The following is a 19,104-nucleotide window of genomic DNA, read 5'->3' on the forward strand; positions in this document are numbered from 1 at the left end:
GATTAGTATCTTTTGATCTTTAGCTGTTCCTTTGGGCCCTGGCACTTCACCCAGAGAAAACAGTTAGTCGAAAATCTCACTAGGCCCTTGGCACGTAGCCATATTAGTCTAAAACATATTTATTCGTAGCCCCCAAAGTGAGACTTTGAAATCCCACCTGAGGGAAGGGCGCTTCACTTGGAACTGTTCCCAGAAGAACCCTGACCACTGTTGCCTGTGAGTGACTGTGTTCAGTGTAGGTGATTTCCCATCTGGTGATGTGTGCTCTTGATTGTTCCTTCCTTTTTGCTCTCGCTTAACAAAGTGCTCAAATATTCACCTTTGACCAGGGGTCTTTTTATCTGCAAATCCGAACCACCATGATCTCATAAGGACCCCTTAATGGCACAGCCTGCAAATGAACTGACACCTCATCTCTGTCTGCTTAGGGGACCATAGCTGTTCCCACGGTTATTATTCTCTTCAACCTGATGGACACTTCATTTTTCTCATATAGATTGAATACTGAAACATGTACTTGTATCTCTACAATACTGGGGAAAATCACCTTGACTTACCACTAAATGATAGGTTACCATGAAAATTCAATGACGTCAAAGTAATGCTCTAATGTCTGAAGTCACTCCCAAGGGCTGCTCAGCACTGCTCCCTCTGTTAAAAATCAAAAACCAGTACCACATAGGGCTTTAGAGATTCAACTCTAATCCAGGACATTCTACTGAGAGCAGTGAGGAGGAAAAAAACAGAACTAGAGTCCATTTTCAGAGTGTACATACAAGCCACCTGGTGACTTTAAATGGATTGTTAAAAAAATGTCACGGAAGCAGATTGCAAATATCACAAAGGATGCTCAGCACTCACCCGCTTCTCTGAAAAATCCCAAGAGCTATATAATTCTGCTAACTGGGTGCAGAGGCATAGATTCAACCTGATTTGGCCAACTGGCCCATGTCGAGCAATCAGGAATAAGAATCTCAGTTGTGACCAGAGTGCACTGAGTATTGGATGAAGGTTTGTGTTCAGAAGGATCATGTCCCTACCCAGCGATCTCTGGTGCGGACACTGAGACACTGGAAAGGAGGATGAGGCGGCTGGAAATGGTCATGGCTGCAGGGAATAGATGGTGAGCACCATCGTCTCCTCCACCCAGTCCTGGACAGAGTAAAGAATCAAGCAGGCGGAGTTTCCTGTATGAAGAGGTGAACACTCCACCAGGGAGATAACAATACTATAGGTCTCCAGGGTCACTTCTCAATATGTCTCAATACAGTTATGTCTCAGCCACATCCCACGGTCCTTAAAAGGCAGTAGACAAAATGCAGCCAAGGCTCAACATTGTTTTCCCTGGAGACATCACTGGAAATCAGACAGGATTCCCATGAATGCTGTGAGGCAGATGTTAACCCCACTAAGACATCAGAAAAATATAGATCAATCATAATTGCAACAAGGAAAACAGCAGCAACAGCTGAGTTTCCCATTTCGGCAGCCTTTGCTGCCTCCCTGCCTTGCACTGAGGCTGTAATACACAATAGACAGCATCCCCAGTTCACCACCAGATTCATGAGTTTGATTCCAGCATTTTGGATCTGACAGTCGTCTGCTCTGACCTTGGAAAAAACCTTCTTCCTGATCCCTCATTTCCCCCAAAATACAGTAAGTTATTAACTCACAGGAGGCAGTTGAATTAAGAAGGAAATAATCAAACAGCAAATCCTGTTATACAAGCACCCAAACGTGTTTACTGAATTTCATTACCTCTGTTGAGTCTCAGAAGGCCCATGGTTTGTGCCTTCATGGATTTCATGTAGTGAAGTGAGATTGGGGGAGTTTTATGACCACCCAGAGATGCCACACTGGGGAACCCATATGGGAAGCCCTGAAGCCACATTGTCCCATGTGGGGTCTGAGTGGACTGCAGCTGATATGGGGGATCAGAGAGAAGCTCCATTTACTTTTCACAAGCACCAGGGGCAGGTCTGCGGTGTGTGGCCTGTGCATGGCTCCCACGGGAGATAACTGGTGGTATAGCTACTGCCTTTGAAATGAGCACCAAGGCCGGGATAAAAGATGCTGTTCACCCATGTTTTGCACAGGAGGAAACTGTGAGGCCCATTAACTGCACTATGTTCCTTTAATCATAAAAATGTTCCATAATCTTAAAATAAATCCAAAATTGCATGGCCAAGGGTATGGGAAGTCTAAATACTGACTTCCACTCTTTGGTCTCCAGGAGGGCTTTGAGGATCCACAAATATCCATTCACCCTCTTACTACCCGGTACACCTGCAAATGCTGCTGCAGGCAGCCAACCCTAGACAGTAGACCATAAACATGGGTGAACTCCAACAAGTAAGGCTTTTTATTATATTACTAAATGTAGTAATACTTCTACATTACTTACAAAGTTGATGAAGTATGTTCATAATGCAGGTTATTCTTTAAAGTATATAATATGCACCTATTACACTGTGTACGATAAAAGAAAATCCCAATGATCAGGTCATATTTGCCTCTATTAAAAATTATTCTATAAACCAAAATTACTTCTCATCCAAGGAGTCAAAGTGGGTGACCTTGCAACACGTATCTTGGCTGTTTCACTGCCCTATTTGTTAAAGGAGTAGAGCCCAAAATCATGACAGAATAGGTAAGTGGATGAGCACACATTTAACTATGTTTAACTAAAAACACATCAGTCGTACATACACTCCTGAAAAAAGCTCATCATGAATCATTACAGAAATGCAACTAAAACAAGCGCATACACACTCAGGAGGAGCTGAAATTAACAAAAATTGGACACAACAATATTTTGCTATGGGGGGGAAATGCACCCTTCATATGCTATGAGAAAAAAGGCATAAAGGACACTAGCCCTTGAATTCCTTCATTGAAAAGTAATTTTTGCTTCATGGGATAATAGAGGAAAATATGACCTAATCATTGGTATTTCTTTCATTGTACACAGTGTAATAGGTACATATTATATACTTTAAAGAATAACCTGCATTATTAGCACTGTTCATTAACTTTGTAAATCATACATTTACTAATATAATAAGTGTGGCTTAATTGGTAGGAGCATTATCCCAAAGCTGAAAGTCTGCAGGATTACATCCTGGTCAGGGCACATAACTACACTAGAAATGTGATACCCAAACCAGGCACTTGAGATCCCTGCTCCGCACAGGCAACCAATCAATCAATGTGTCTCACCCTTCCCTCCTGTCTCCCTAAAAGCAGTGAAATAAAATTCCTTGGCTGAGGATAAAAAAAAGGTTCCAAAACAGTCCACAAAGGCAAAATTAGTTTAATAACACCTTGTCACATTCTATATAACATAAACATTAAACTTATGAACAGTTCTGCATTGAGAATATTGGTAAAAAAAATAAAGTCACCTTTTCCTCAGTAAGGTTCCTTCAGTGTTATTATACTGAAAAAAATAGAACATTTCCTAAATTCAATCCATTTACAGTGAGAACACTCCAAGGTAAAAAGGCATAGATTTATCAGTAAAGGTTTCCTATATTTACTTCACACTCAAAGCCTTTAACCAGTGTGAAGTGTGTTTAAGGTGGTGATGACTGTGAGATAAGAGATTTCCCACCTTTTATGTCCACATAAGGCCTATCTCCAGTGTGAACTCCCTGATAACAGGAGTAAGGATAGAAAAAGCATTTCCCATGTCTACTGTACCCAAAAGGCCTTTTACCAGAGTGGAATCTCTGAATATAATGGCGCTTAGGGCTACAATAATAAAAATTCCTGGAGGAATTCTGCCAAGATGGAGGCGTAGGTGGAAACACTGTGCCTTCTCCCACAACCAAGTTTGAATAGAACAAAGGTTTAGTAACAAAGACGCAGTTTTAGTAACAAAGACCAGAAAATTGAACTATATGAAAGTCCAAGAACAACGAACCGTTCGACCTGGAGGGTAAGAGGGGCGGAGCCAGCAGTGGAGCAGGGTCGGGCAAGAAAGATCTCCATACCCCAGGGTCCCAGGCGAGCAGGCAGCCAAGGTAGCATCAAGGACCCAGCAAGGGTGCGGGGCAGGCTGACCACAGTCACACATTCACGCAAATATAAACCAGCAAAGGAGTGAGCAGTGAGATGGACCGCACAGGCCCCAGCCACGGGAATCAGCAGAGGGGACTGCCATTGCTCCCCTTTGACCCCACCCCCGCATACAGCATCACAACCCAGCAACCTGGGTTGCCCCACCCTGGTGAACACCTAGGGCTCTGCTCCTCATACATAACAGGCAGGAACAGTCCAAAATACGGCTCAAGAAGAACTCAAAGCCCCAGAGCCAATAACTCTAAGCGAAAAAGAAATAGCGAACCTCTCAGATGCACAGTTCAAAACACTGGTGATCAGGATGCTCACAGAACTGATTGACTTTAGTCGCAAATTACAGGAACATATGAAGGCTAAACTAATTGAAGTGAAAGGAAATGCACAGGAAATAGTGATGGAAAGGAAACTGGGACTCAAATCAAGGGAGTGGACCAGAAGGAAGGAAAAAATGACCAAACAAAAATATGTAGTAACTAGAATTAAAAAAACGAGGAGAGGCTTAGGAACCTTTAAATGTTCCAACATCCAAATTATAGGGGTACCAGAAAGGGAAAAGAAACAGCCGCCAGTGGAAAACTTATTTGAACAAATAATACAGGAGAACTTCCCCAGTCTGGCAAAGGAAATAGACTTTCAGGAAATCCAGGAAGCTCAGAGGGTCCCAAACAAGTTGGACCCCTGAAGGAACACACCAAGGCACATCATAATTACATTAGCCAATATTAAAATGAAGGAGAGGCCCTGGCTGGCGTGGCTCAGTGGAATGAGCGTGGGTCTGCGAACCAGAGGATCGCAGTTTGATTCCCAGTCAGGGCACATGCCTGGGTTGCAGGCAGGTTTCCTGCAGGCCAACTCCCAGCAGGGGACCCACGAAAGGCAACCATACATTGATGTTTCTCTCCATCTCCTTCCCCTATAAAGATAAATAAATAAATAAAATCTTAAATGTAAAAAAAAAGAGCAAATTATGTTTAAAAAATAAAAATGAAGGAGAGAATCCTAGAAGCTGCAAGAGATAAGGGGACAGTCACCTACAAAGGACTTCCCATCAGACTGTCAGCAGATTTCTCAAAAGAGACCTTACAGGCAAGAAGGAGCTGGAAGAAAGTATTCCAAATCATGAAATCCAAAGACCTACAGCCAAGATTGCTCTATCCGGCAAAGCTTTCATTTAGAATGGAAGGGCAGATGAAGTGCTTCTCAGTGCTTATCAAATTCAAGGAGTTCATTATCACCAAGCCCTTATTATATGAAATGTTAAAGGGACTTATCTAAGAAAAAGAAGATAAAAAATATGAACAGTGAGAGGACAGCAAACTCACAGTTATTCACAACCACACCTAAAACAAAAGCAAACTAAGAGGACAGCTAGATCAGGAGCGGAACCATAGAAATGAAGACCACATGGAGGGTTAGAAACAGGGGAGTGGAAAGAGGAGAAGGGGGGAGAAGGTACAGAGAAAAGTAGTATAGATGGTAGGTAGAAAATAGACAGGGGGGGAGGGCAAGAATAGTAGGGGAAATATAGAATCTAAAGAACTTGAGACATGTGGTCATAAACTAAACGGGGGGAATTGTGGGGGAGGGGTGCAGGGTGGAGGGGAATGAAGGGGGGAAATATAACAACTGTAATGGTATAATCAATAAAATTTATTAAAAAGTAAAATACACTACAAAAAATTGAATAAAAATAAAATTAAAAAAAAACTCCTCATATTGCCTGCATACATAAATCCTTTTTCTTGTGTCACCTCTCAGATAACAGAAGAAATGGCTAGAAAATAAAAGATTTCCCAAGTTTCCTTAACTAATAAGAACTTAGTCATTGAGACCCAAGGTCAATGACAGCCATGGCTACCAGTAAAAGATTTTCCACATTCACTGGGGGCATAAGGCCATCCCCTGGGTGAACTCTGATGATAACAAAGGTTACTGATAATAAAAATTCTCATATTCCATGTAGGCATAAAGCCAATCAACTAAGTGAACTCTCTTATGACAACAAAGTTGAATGTTACACATATTTTCTAATGTTCACTGCAGTCATAAGGCCTTTGTCCAGTGTGAACTCTTTGGTGTTTATGGAGGCCAGACCCACTGATAAAAGATTTCCCACATTCACCACACTCATAAGGCCTTTCTCCAGTATGACTTCTCTGATGATAGGAGAGGGCAGAGCTACTGAAATAAGACTTCCCACATTTACTGCACTCATAAGGCCTTTCTCCTGTGTGAACTCTATGATGCTTATGGAGGGCAGAACTATTGGTAAAAGACTTCCCACATTCACTGCACTCATAAGGCCTTTCCCCTTTGTGAATTCTCTGATGATAAAGTAAGTCAGAGCTAGTGGTAAAAGATTTCCCACATTCACAACATTCAAAAGGCCTTTCTCCAGTGTGAACTCTGTGATGTTTACGGAGGTCAGAGTTCCAGGTAAAAGATTTCCCACATTCACCACACTCATAAGGCCTTTCTCCAGTGTGAACTCTCTGATGATAAAGTAGGTCAGAGCTAGTGGTAAAACATTTCCCACATTCAGCACATTCAAAAGGCCTTTCTCCAGTGTGAACTCTCTGGTGTTTATGGAGGCCAGAGCCACTGGTAAAAGATTTGCCACATTCACCACACTGAAAAGGCCTTTCTCCAGTGTGAACTCTCTGATGTTTACGGAGATCAGAGTTCCATGTAAATGATTTCCCACATACTTGGCACTCATAAGGCCTTTCTCCGGTGTGAACTCTCTGATGATAAAGTAGGTCAGAGCTAGTGCTAAAACATTTCCCACATTCAGCACATTCAAAAGGCCTTTCTCCAGTGTGAACTCTCTGATGATAAAGTAGGTCAGAGCTAGTGGTAAAAGATTTCCCACATTCACCACATTCAAAAGGCCTTTCTCCAGTGTGAACTTTCTGGTGTTTATGGAGGCCATAGCCAGTGGTAAAAGATTTGCCACATTCACCACACTGAAAAGGCCTTTCTCCAGTGTGAAGTCTGTGATGTTTATTGAGGTTAGAAGTACTAGGAAAAAATTTCCCACATTCATCACACTGGAAAGGCCTTTCTCTAGTATGAACTATGTCATGTTTACGGAGGTCAGAATTACTAATAAAAGATTTCCCACATTCATCACAGCCATAAGGTCTTTCTCCAGTATGAACTTTCTGATGAGTACACAGGGCAGAGCTACTGATAAAGAATTTCCCACATTCACTGCACTCATAAGGTCTTTCTCCAGTGTGAAGTCTGTGATGTTTACGGAGGTCAGAATTACTAGTAAAAGATTTCCCACATTCACTGCACTCATAAGGTCTTTCTCCAGTGTGAACTCTATGATGTTTACAGAGGTCAGAATTACTAGTAAAAGATTTCCCACATTCACTGCACTCATAAGGCCTTTCTCCAGTGTGAACTCTCTGGTGATAAAGTAGGTAACAGCTAGTGGTAAAACATTTCCCACATGTACCACACTCATAAGGCCTTTCTCCAGTGTGAACTCTTTGGTGTTTATGGAGGTTAGAATTACTAGTAAACGATTTCCCACAATCATCACACAGAAAAGGCTTTTCTCCTGTATGAACTCTGTGATGTTTACGGAGGTTAGAATTATTAGTAAACGATTTCCCACATTGACCACACTGATAAGGCTTTTCTCCACTGTGAACTAAGTGATGGTTATGAAGGTATGAACTACTACTAAAAGATTTTCCACATTCAACACACTTATATGGCCTTTCTCCAGTGTGAATTCTGTGATGTTTACGGAGGTCAGAATTACTAGTAAATGATTTCCCACATTCATCACACTGAGAAGTCCTTTCTCCAGTATGAACTCTGTGATGTTTATGGAGGTCAGAATTACTAGTAAAAGATTTGCCATATTCAGCACACTCATAACGCCTTTCTCCAGAATGAATTCTCTGATGATAACAGAGGGTAGAGCCACTGGTGAAAGATTTCCCACATTCACTGCACTCATATGGCTTTTCCCCAGTGTGAACTTTCTGATGATAACAAAGACCTGAGATTCCTAGAAAACATTTTTCACATTCACTGCATGCATAACATTGTCTTCCATTTTGGACAGCTTCATCTGGAAGTGGTGAGTGTTTGCAGACAATGGCTTTCTTACATTCTTTTCTTGTGTGATAAATATTTCTCCTTTGAAAATCCTCCCCAAATGTTGACATTTCATTTGCTCTTTCCTTGGTGTTAGGAGCTTGTTGTTGGATATTTCCTGAGTTTGTAAAAATGTTCTGCTCAAGCTCCTGGAAGATAAAAGTCTTTTCAGACACATTGGAACTGCAGCCCTTCACAAGTGAGGCCCTGTCCACACTTTGTACAAAAGACTTCTGTCTCAGGTGCTGCTCCTGGTGCTGGTGATGCTTTGCAATGAAACAAAACTCTTTTGCACATGCCCCACACCTCAGCAGTTTCTCTCTCTGTTGAGTTCCCTGCTGGTCAACCAAGAGAAAAATTTTCTTCAAGACACACCCACAATTGTCACAGGGGTGGCTCTTCTTGGAAGACAAAGCTGCCTTGGGATCCTTTGCCTGCAACACTCTTACAGGAAGGTTCTGGTCAGTGGGAGCCTCCACATCCATGGCTCCACAGCAGCAACCTGCACAAAAACAAACACCAGTGAATTTATCATTGAGTTAGTAGAAAAAGAATAGTCCCAACACAAAGTCCATTTTGCAAATGTGGGCATGATTCTATGGACTGATTTTTCCACACAAAGAGTTAGACTCTCTGGAAATGGCTATTATTAATGGTTGGTGCCAAAGTTCAGTAAATGTTGGCAACATCTCCAGAAAAGACACAAGCACAGAATGAAAAACAAAGAGAGGCAGGGCCTACTAGTTTTTCCTCCACCAATGGCTTCCTGAAGGACTTTTCCTTCTAGTGATGAGAGGCTGTGTATAAGTTGAATGTGCCCAAACCCATAAAAATCAGTTGTATTACAGCACATGATTTTAAGGTCAATGTAAAAATACGTGAGCCCTAACTGTTGTGCCTTACTTGGGTGGAGCATTGTCCCGTGAACTAAAAGTTTGCAGGTTTGATTCCTTGTAAGGGCACATTCTTAGGTTGTGGGTTCTTTCCCTGTACCCAGTCAGGGTGCATGTGAGAAACAACCAATTGATGTTTCTCTCACATCTCTTTCTCTATATATTTCTTTCACTTTCTAAAATCAATTAACACAATTAACATAACATAATGAATGGTGAAGATAAAAAATATAATGCTCAAAAACAGAAGAATACATACACACTGTGAGGCTCTGCGGATATGAATCAAGTTTGGAGGGTAGTTAGGAGAGGTGTGTGAATGAAATGGTTGAGGTGAAGGGTTTAGAAAAAGAGAGATTATTCATAGGCTATGTACCCTTGGAGAAATGATAAATATTAGAACTGAGTAGTTGGAAAAGCACCAACAATAAGGACAAATAGGTTAAGCCATGGGACCAACAATGGTGCCAACATACTGTTAAATAAATGGGTTCGTAGGTGTAACTTTAATAAAGCCCAAATATCAAGCCCTCGCCAATTGCCATTCCAACTCAGAACCCTTTCTGAGCCCTCGCAGCCATGCAGAGTCATACCCCTACTGTGACTCTCAAAACACTCTTCCCCTAAACTCTCAGTTGAGCCATTCATGGGACTCAGAACAAGAAATCCAAAGAGATAAACTGAAGAGGTAGACTGAAAGTAACTATAATAGAACAAGACAGCACAAAACAGACCCAGCAAAAAGATCTTTGTGAATGACATCAGCAAAACAGCAGAATAGGAGACAGGAGGATATCTCCACATTCCATAATCAAGTACATAGCTATCCATGAACAAAAACAGTCCTGGAGGAGGGGAGTACAAGCTCATTAAGGCAAACAGCAAAGCAGAAAAGCCAAAAATGGAGAACTACTCAGAAATATTGAATAAAAAGGCTGGCTGAGCAAAGCTATGTGCAGATGGTGAAGCACAGAAGACAAGGTCAAAGTTACCTCTGTGAGCCACCATGCTTGTGGTAGCATTGACCCTAGTGATCTGTTTGGAGAACAACCCCAAGAAATTTTATTTATAACCACAGGAGTCCCTGGAACATTAAAAAAACAAAAGAAGTGAGAAAAGGGGAAACAGGTAGAAAGTTTATAAAAATATATTCTGAAGACTGACTTCTTAAATCTGAAAAGACACGAGACTAATCAAGTTTGTGGTTTCTCACTGGTCCCTGTAGAATTTAATGAAAGCAGGCCTCAGCAAGACACATCACATTAAAAATGCCCCAAATGTGGAGTTCTGGCCAAGATGGAGGCCTACGTAGAAACCCCTTACTTCCTCGTACAATCAAAAGGAGGATAATAACCAATCTAAAATCAATGAACAACCAGAAAATCAAACTGCATGAAGCTCCCAAAACCAAGGAATTAAAGAAACAGTCAGCCATAACCACCAGACCGGTGGGCCAAGACAAACAAATGTGGTCCAAATGAGAACACAGCAAAGCTTCAGAAATAGGCTAAGTGATGAAATGGCCAACGTATGTGATGGAGAATTTAAAGCCCTAGCAATCAAAATGCTCACAGAACTGATTGGCTGTGGTTGGAAAATACAAAAACAAATGAAAGATACCAAAATGAAATAAACCAAAAATATTCAGGTGACAGGAAGGAAACTAGGACTCAAAGCAACCATTTGAAACAAAAAGGAAGAAATAAACATCCAATCAGAACAGAATGAAGAAAGGAGAATTCAAAAAATGTGGACAGGCTTAGGAACTTCTGGGACAACCTGAAATGTTCCAATGTCCAAATTATAAGGGTGTCAGAAGGTGAAGAACAGCAGCAAGAAATTAAAAACTTATTTGAACAAATAGTGAAATAAAACTTCCCCAATCTGGTGAAGGAAGTAGACTTCCAGGCAGTCCAGGAAGCCCAGAGAGTCCCAAAAAGTTAGACCCAAAGAGGAATACACCAAGGCACATCAGCAAGTTACCCAAGATTAAAGCTACAGACAGAATCTTCAAAGCAGCAAGAGGAAAGGGGAGAGTTACCTACAAAGGAGTGTCCATAAGACTATCAGCTGATTTCTCAAAAAAAAAAAAAAAAAAAAAAAAAAACCTCGCTGGCAAGAAGGGACTGGAAAGAAGTATTTGAAGTCATGAAAGGCAAGGACCTACATCCAAGATTACTATCCAGCAAAGCGATCATTTAGAATGGAAGGGCAGATAAATTGCTTCCCAGATAAGGTCAGGTTAAAGGAGTTCATCATCACCAAGCCCTTATTACATAAAATGTTAAAGGGACTAATTTAAGAAAAAGGAAATAAAAAACATGAACAGTAAAAGGACAACAAACTTACAACTATCAACAAATGTACCTAAAAGAAAAGAAAAACAACAAAAACAAAAACTAAGCAAACAACTAGAACAGGAACAGAATCAGAGAAATGGACATCACAAGGATAGATTACAGCGGGGTGGGGGAAGGGAGGAATAGTGGGTATAAGGTACAGGGAAGAAGAAGCATAATTAGTAGGCATAAAATAGACAGGGAGAAATAAAAAATGGTATAGGAAACAGAGAACTCAAAGAGCGTGTATGTACAACCCACGGACATGAACTAGGGGCAGGGAATGCTGGAGAGTTGGGGGATGCGGGGCCAAGGGGGGAGAAAGGGGGGAGAAATTGGGAAAATTGTAATAGCACAATCAATAAAATATGTAATCATTTAAAATGTCAAAAATGCAAAGCAAAGAAAATCTTAAAAGCACAAAAAGAACAGAAACATTTCTCACAGAAAGAACACGCCCATAACACTATAAAGTAAACTCCCCTGAGAAAGAGCTGAAGACTAGAAGACAATCAAATGATCTGTTGAAAATCCTAAATGAATTAAAATCTTCAAACCAACAGTATTTTCTGAGAAAAACTGTTTTGCAGAAATAAAACAGACTTTCCCAAACAAAAGCTAAGGAGTTCATTGTCACTCAACTTGACTTACAGGAAATGCCAAAGGAAGATCTTCAAGGTGAAATGAAAGAATACTTAACAAAAAAAGGCAGAAAACTGAACTTGAACAACAATTAAAAATAAACAAATAAATAAAGAGTGAAGTGTACATTACTAAACACTATAGCAATTGTGAAAAATCAAAACTAGTAGAAACACAAAGCTAATGTTTTATAACTTAATAGATATACAATATAAAAAGACGTAAATTGTAGCATCAAAAACATATAAAGGGGTGGTGTGGTGAAGAGTCAAAGGGTATTATTTTTGTTTGCAAAAGTTGGCATCAAGAGAAAATAGTGTTGAGTAAAGAACCTGTTTCATCTAAGTCTTTTGGAAATCACAAACAAATACCCTTGTAAAAGATACACAAAAGACAAGGAAATTGAATCATACCACTAAAGAAAATGATGAAATCACAAAGGAAAACAGTGACATAGAAAGATAAACAAATGAACTAAAAAAGAGCCAGAATTCCTGGTGTAGCTCAGTGGATTGAGCGCGGGCCTGCGAACCACACAATCGTGGTTCGATTCCCAGTCACAGCACATGCCTGGGTTGCAGGCCAATTCCCAGCGGGGGACTCAGGAAAGGCAACCATACATTGATATTTCTTTCCTTCTCTCCTTCCCTTCCCCTCTAAGGATAAATAAATAAAATCTTTTTAAAAAATTAGAAAAATAATAAATAATAAATAAATTAAAAAGAGCCAGAATCCAACAACAAAGTGGCAGTAGTAGGCTCTACAACAAATTCTCCAAGGAAAGCACAGAGTGACTGAAGAGATTAAAGACAAACGAACAAACAAACAAACTATAAGACACAATATATGTTGCCTGTAGGAGACACCCTAAATGTTTATGGACATAAACACCCTGAAAAAAAAAAAAGAAACATATTCCTTGGACATAAAACCAAAAGACGGAAGGAGTAGCTAAAATTCTATCCAACAAAGATGACCTTAAATATTGTCACAAATGATAAAGGTCATCACAGAATAGTAAAGGAGTCAAGTCATCAAGAGAACAACAATGTTAAATATTAAGCATCAATCAGCATATATTAATTATATTAAACAAATCATATCAGAACTGAAGGCATATAAAAGAAGCCCAGTATACTTCATTAGTAGTAGTGAATTTCAATATTCTTCCGTCAATAGTAACTAGATCACCCATCTAAAATCACTAAGGAATCACTCAAGCTTAACTACACTTTAGAAAAAACAGACCTTGTAAACTTACACAGAAAATTCCACCCAAATGCAGCAGAAGATGCATTTTTGTCAAGGGCACATGAAATATTCTCTAGGTAGATCTTATGTTAGATCCAAAAACAAGTCCCTTGCCTTGGCTGGTGTGGCTTAGTGAATTGAGCACGGGTCAGTAAAGCACAGAGGGTTGCTGGTTCGATTCCCAGTCAGGGCACATGCTTGGGTTGCAGGCCAGGTCCCTAGTAGAGGACACATGGGAGGCAACCACATACTGATGTTTCTCTCCCAACCTTTCTCCTTCCCTTCCCCTCTCTCTAAAAATAAATAAATAAAATATTTAAAAAAAAACAAGTCCCAAATATTCAGAATAAATCATTTCGAGTGTCTTATCTGATCACAGTGATAGAACACAAGAAATCAATTTTAGTATTAAGAAAGATGAATATTCACAAATAAGATGAAATCAAACACAACACCCCTGAACAACCACAGGGTCAAAGAAAAAAATGACAGATAACTCAAAACACATCTAGAGGCAAAAGGAAATAAAAGCATAACAACCAAAGCTTACATACATGGAGCAGAAAATGCAATGCTAACAGCACATTTTGTAGTGATGAATGCCCACCTTAAGACAAAAGATCTCAAATAAACAACCTAACCTTGCACCTCAGGAACCTAGAAAAACATGAAGATACTAAACCCAAAATTAGTAAAATAAAAAAACAATAAATATTAGAAAAGTCATATATGAAATAAAGGCAAGAAAAAAGAAAAACAAAAGAATATCATAATCAAGACTGGTTTTTTTCAAAGATACACAAAATTGCCAGACCGTTAGCTACACTAAAGAAACAAGAATCATATGTCTTTAAAAAGAAATGAGGCTTCCAGTGAACACAGATGCATAGGTATGTTTTACTTCCTCACATAACAAAACTAGGGATAAAAGCCAATTTAAAAAAACCCCAAAAACAAAGAACTGTGAGAAAACCGAACTGTATAGAAGCCAGACAACCAAGGAGTTAAAGAAGAAACACTCATCCAGACTGGAAGGAGGGATGGAGATCAATAGCCAGAGTAGAGAGGAAATGCCATAAGGCAGCAACTGGCAGATCAGGTGGGTGAGGCAGCAACTGGCAGACCAGGTGATCCCACATTCACAAACAGATAAACTGGGAGGAACAACTAGGGAGCCAGACACGCTGCGCAACCCAAGGTTCCAGCACCAGGAAAGAAAATTTCAAAACCTGTGGCTTTAGGAAGCCACAGTGGGTTTGTGGCAGTGGGAGAAACTGTCTCACAAGAGAGTTCACTGGACGGGCACATGTGGTCCCAGAACGTACACAAGCCCATCCACTCAGAAATCAGCGCCTGAAAGGCACAATTCACTTGTGGGTAGCAGTGGAACTGACTGAAAGTGGGGCGAGAGCTGAGCAAAAGGCACTGTTCCCTCTCTGACCTCTACCCCACGAACAGCCCCACAACACAGTCAAGTGGATTGTGGGCCTTGTGAATAGCTAAGGCTCTGCCCCTTACAAAATAGCAGGTGCGGAGACAAAGTAATATAACTCAAATGAAAGAAGAGATCAAAACTCCAGAAAAAGAACTAAGTGAGGAGGAGATAGCCAAACTATCAGATTCAGAGTTCAAAACAATGGTAATCAGGATGCTCAGAGAAATGATTGTGTATAGCCACAAAAAAAAAGGGAAAGACTGAAGGCTATACAAAGTGAAATAAAGAAAAAATATACAGGGAACCAAGAGCGAAGGGAAGAAAACTGGGACACAAATCAACAATTTGGAACAGGAGGAAGAAATAAATACTCAACTGGAACAGGAAAAAGAAACAGGAATTAAAAAAAAATAAATGAGGAGAGGCTTAGGAACCTCTGGGACAACTTGAAAGTTCCAACATCCCAATCATAGAGATGCCAGAAGGAGAAGAGGAAGAGCAACAAACTGAACAATCTTTTGAAAAATTAATGAAGGAAAAGTTCCCCAATCTGGTGAAGGAAATAGACATGCAAGTCCAGGAAGCTCAGAGAGTGCCACAGAAGTTGGACCCAAGGAGGAACACATGAAAACACATCATAATTAAATTACCTAAGACTAAACATAAACAGAGCATCTTAAACAACCAAAACAAAAGGAGGAAGTTACCTACAAAGGAGTTCCCATAAGACAATCAGCTGATTTCTCAAAAGGAACCTTACAGGCAAGAAGTGGCTGGAAAGAAGGATCCAAAGTCATGAAAAGCAACAACCTACATCTCAGATGACTCTATCCAGGAAAGCTATCATCTAGAATGGAAGTTCAGATAAAGTATTTCCCAGATAAGGTCAAGTTAAAGGAGTTCATCATCACCAAGCCCTTACTACATGAAATGTTAAAGGGACTTACCTAAGAAAACAAAGAAGATCAAAACTATGAACAGTAAAATGACAACGAACTCACAACTATCAACAATGGAACCTAAAAAAAAACACAAAAACTAAGCAAACAACTAGAACAGGAATAGAATCACAGAAATGTAGATCACAAGGAGGGAGATTGGGGGAGGAGGGGAAGAATGGAGGAAATGGTCAAGGGAATAAGAAATACCATTGTTAGGTACAAAATAGACAGGAGGAGGTAAAGAACAGTATTGGATAGGAAATGGAGAAGTCAAAGAACTTACATGTATGACGTATGGACATGAACTAAGGGAGGTGAATACTGGAAGAAAAGGGCATAACGAGGGAAAGGGGGGAAATGGGACAACTGTAATAGCATAATCAATAAGATATACAAAAAAAAAAGAAAAAAGAAAAAGAAATGAGTGCTGGATGGTGTGGCTCAGTGTATTGAGGGCTGGCCTCCAAAGCACAGGGTGTCAGGTTTGACACCTGATTGGGGCCTAACTCACGGTACAAGTCTCCAGTTGGGGGCATGTGAGAGGTGACCACACATTGGTGTTTCTCTCCTTTCTTTCTCCTAAGCTTTCCCTCTCAAGAAAAATAAATAAATAAAATCTTCTAGAAAAAGACAATGATGAAAGAAGTTCAAGAAAACATAAGCCCTGGCTGGTATAGCTCAGTGGACTGAGTGCAGGCTTGCGAACCAAAGGATCGTGGTTCGATTCCCAGTCAGGGCACATGCCTGGGTTGCTGGCTATTCCCAACAGGGGACACAAGGGAGGCAACCACACCTTGATGTTTCTCTCCTTCTCTCCTTCCCGTCCCCTCTAAAGACAAATAAATAAAATCTTAAAAAAAAAAAGAAAATATAAATTAGTACAAAGACAGCCTGTGTTCATGGATTTCAAAACTTAATATTGTTAACATGCCTATAATACCCAAAGCAATCTACAGATTAAATGCAATCCCCATCACAATTCCAACAGCATTTCACCTGAAAATTTAAAAAAAAAAACAATTGTCAAATGTAGGAAGCCTGAAAAGAACTTGAAGAACAAAAGCAATCCGGACACCACTGATAATATTCGTTCCAAAGTAATAAGAAAATTAAATGTCAGTCCTGAAATCCTAAAATTCCTTCAAGACAACAGAGAAAAAAAGCTTTGGAGATATATATTGGAAACAATTTCCCTGATGGGACACCAACTACCAGGCAAAAACCAAAAATAAACAATCCTAACTACGAAAACACAAACAACTTTCTGCACAGCAGAATGATTAACAAAATGAAAAAAACAGCTACAGAACGGAAACAAACACTCAGAAACCATGTAGAGGTAACCCTCTGAGATACTGTTGGCTCAGTTCAGAGCACCACCATAAAGCAAGTATTTCCACATAGGAAAAAAGTCACAGCAATTTTTTATTTCCCAGTGAATACAGAAGTTATGTTTATATTACAGTGCAGTCTATTAACACAATAGCTTCGTCTAAAAAAACCCTACATAACTTGGTTAAAAATAGATTATTGCTGAAAATCACTAACCAGTATCTCAGCCTGCTGTTAAAATGGCAGCAGTCCCTTTGCTCACTGAAGTGTTTCCTAAAATATTGAATTTGTAAAAAACACAATATCTGCAAAGTACAATAAAGCAGAGTGCAAAAAAGACATGCACCTGAATCGGATGAGAAATTCATCAAATATACAAGGTATTCAAAAGACTCATTAGCCCACCCTGGCCTGCAGTAGCTCAGTTGGTTAGGGCAAACGATCTGATACTCAAAGGTTCAGAGGCCCATGCTCAGAACACACAAGAATCAATCATAATAAGTAGAACAACAAATCAATGTTTCTCTGTCTCTTCAAAAAGCGATAAATACAAATTAAAACAAAAAAACTAATCATTAGCCCCAAAACACAGTGAAAAGCACGACTAATGTAGAGACATTTTTGCAAAAAGTATGTACAAATGACCAACAGGAACACAAAAAACGCATTTCCTCATTAATCAAGATGGAATCCGGTTCCCTGCACGACCACCAACCACAAACGCCTCCCTATCAGGGTGCTGCAGAGGAGGTACTGGGGCTGCAGGGAGAGAAGAGGGCAGCCTGACAAGGCCAGGATCTGCCTAGAAAACTGAAGCAAGCAGTACCCACCGTCCTCACAGGTGAGGACTGAGCGCACCCTAGGGAACAGAGGGCACGGGGGAAATGCAAACCCTGCTCACGGTCACCGGGAGAGAGTGACGGTCTTACCCTGCGAGGATATAAGAGCAAAATTCTCCAGCATCACATGGAGGTACAGGCTTCTGTCAGCTGCATTAAGGAGGCTCCATTCTGTCCTGGAGAAATACACGGCCACATCCTCAAAGGTCACCCTAACCTGTCAGAATTGATACAAATGAGTCTGGGACAGTCTATACAAAGCTCCCCCACATTCAACCTGGCCCCACTTCAGCGTGGACAACCCCTCCAAGTCCCAGTAAAGACGCGACTCGGATTCAGATTGCTGAATGCAGACACACCAAGAACCCCAGGTTCCCGGGTCCTCCTGGCTCAGGTGCCTCTGTACCTGTTCACAGGGCGCGCCCTCCCGGCCACCCTTCCATAACCCGCCAGACTCTCGCGGGGCCCAACGCCCCGCACCCGGGCTGCAGGCCTCAGTGGTGTGAGGGGAGGGCCCGGGACGCGATTCACCTCAGCCAGGTGCCTCCACATGGCCTCCGCCATCGGACTCTGTGGGCAGTGAGGGGCCCCAGTGGCGCGCAAGGCGGGTGTCCCTGGTTTAGCGAGCTCCTGTCTCCGCCCTGGCGCCTCACTCCCCCGCAGCATCACCTGGCATCCAATATGCTGCCGTGACCATTACTTTCCCACCTTCTCCATTGGACTTTGAGACCCAAGATGCTGACTTAGTTCTCACACACACTGGGAGAAGAGGAAATGCCCGCCACTGAGGATCTGAGTCCCATCCCGTCCAAACGGAAATGCCTTTACTGAGTGTTCATTGGCTCATTGGCTCATTGTCCCGGGATTCCTCGTCTGCCTTCTGGGTAATGTAGTTCTTGCACTCCAAGACTGGGATGCTGTATTTCCCCCCTGACTCCAGGAGTGGATTTACAGACCCCAAGAAATTCTCTGAATACTAAATGCGTCCTCCAGCGGTCATCACTTCCTGGGCTAAGTGTTCCTGCAAGTCCTCCCTCTTTTCTTTTTTTAACTATATTTTATTGATTATGCTATTACGTTTTTCCATTTTCACCCCTTCACTTCCCTCCACCCTGCACACCCCTCCCACCCACACTGTCCCCCTTTAGTTCCTGTCTATGGGTCGTACATGTAAGTTCTTTGGCTCCTACATTTTCTTTACCATTCTTACCCTCCTCCTTTCTATTTTCT

The 19,104-nt window shown here is 41.0% G+C and overlaps 1 protein-coding gene across 2 annotated transcripts; it reads right to left on the bottom strand.

Moving 5' to 3' along the window:
* Positions 1 to 5,788: 5,788 nt before the first annotated feature.
* Positions 5,789 to 18,659, bottom strand: LOC118998248 (zinc finger protein 345-like). 2 transcript variants are annotated; one of them, XM_037062296.1, is made up of 3 exons: positions 18,406 to 18,659; positions 17,965 to 18,091; positions 5,789 to 8,704 (listed from the first exon to the last, which is right to left on the bottom strand). In XM_037062296.1, exons 1-3 carry the CDS (start codon positions 18,538 to 18,540, stop codon positions 6,111 to 6,113), a joined length of 2,856 nt encoding a protein of 951 aa, XP_036918191.1. In that variant the 5' UTR covers positions 18,541 to 18,659; the 3' UTR covers positions 5,789 to 6,110. The 2 variants fall into 2 exon arrangements, with proteins under 2 accessions (XP_036918191.1, XP_036918192.1); XM_037062297.1 differs by lacking the exon at positions 17,965 to 18,091.
* Between the last annotated feature and the right edge of the window lie 445 nt (positions 18,660 to 19,104).

This window comes from Sturnira hondurensis, unplaced genomic scaffold (genome assembly GCF_014824575.4).
Source record: "Sturnira hondurensis isolate 20B ecotype Veracruz unplaced genomic scaffold, ASM1482457v3 Scaffold0013943, whole genome shotgun sequence".
Taxonomy (NCBI): Eukaryota; Metazoa; Chordata; class Mammalia; order Chiroptera; family Phyllostomidae; genus Sturnira; species Sturnira hondurensis.

Coding starts and splice junctions, on each gene's coding strand:
- LOC118998248 (XM_037062296.1), bottom strand. CDS start 18,540: ATGCTGCGGGGGAGTGAGGCGCCAGGGCGGAGACAGGAGCTCGCTAAA. Junction 18,092..18,405: donor TGTGGAGGCACCTGGCTGAG/GTGAATCGCGTC, acceptor CAATTCTGACAG/GTTAGGGTGACCTTTGAGGA. Junction 8,705..17,964: donor TGCTCTTATATCCTCGCAGG/GTAAGACCGTCA, acceptor GTTTTTGTGCAG/GTTGCTGCTGTGGAGCCATG.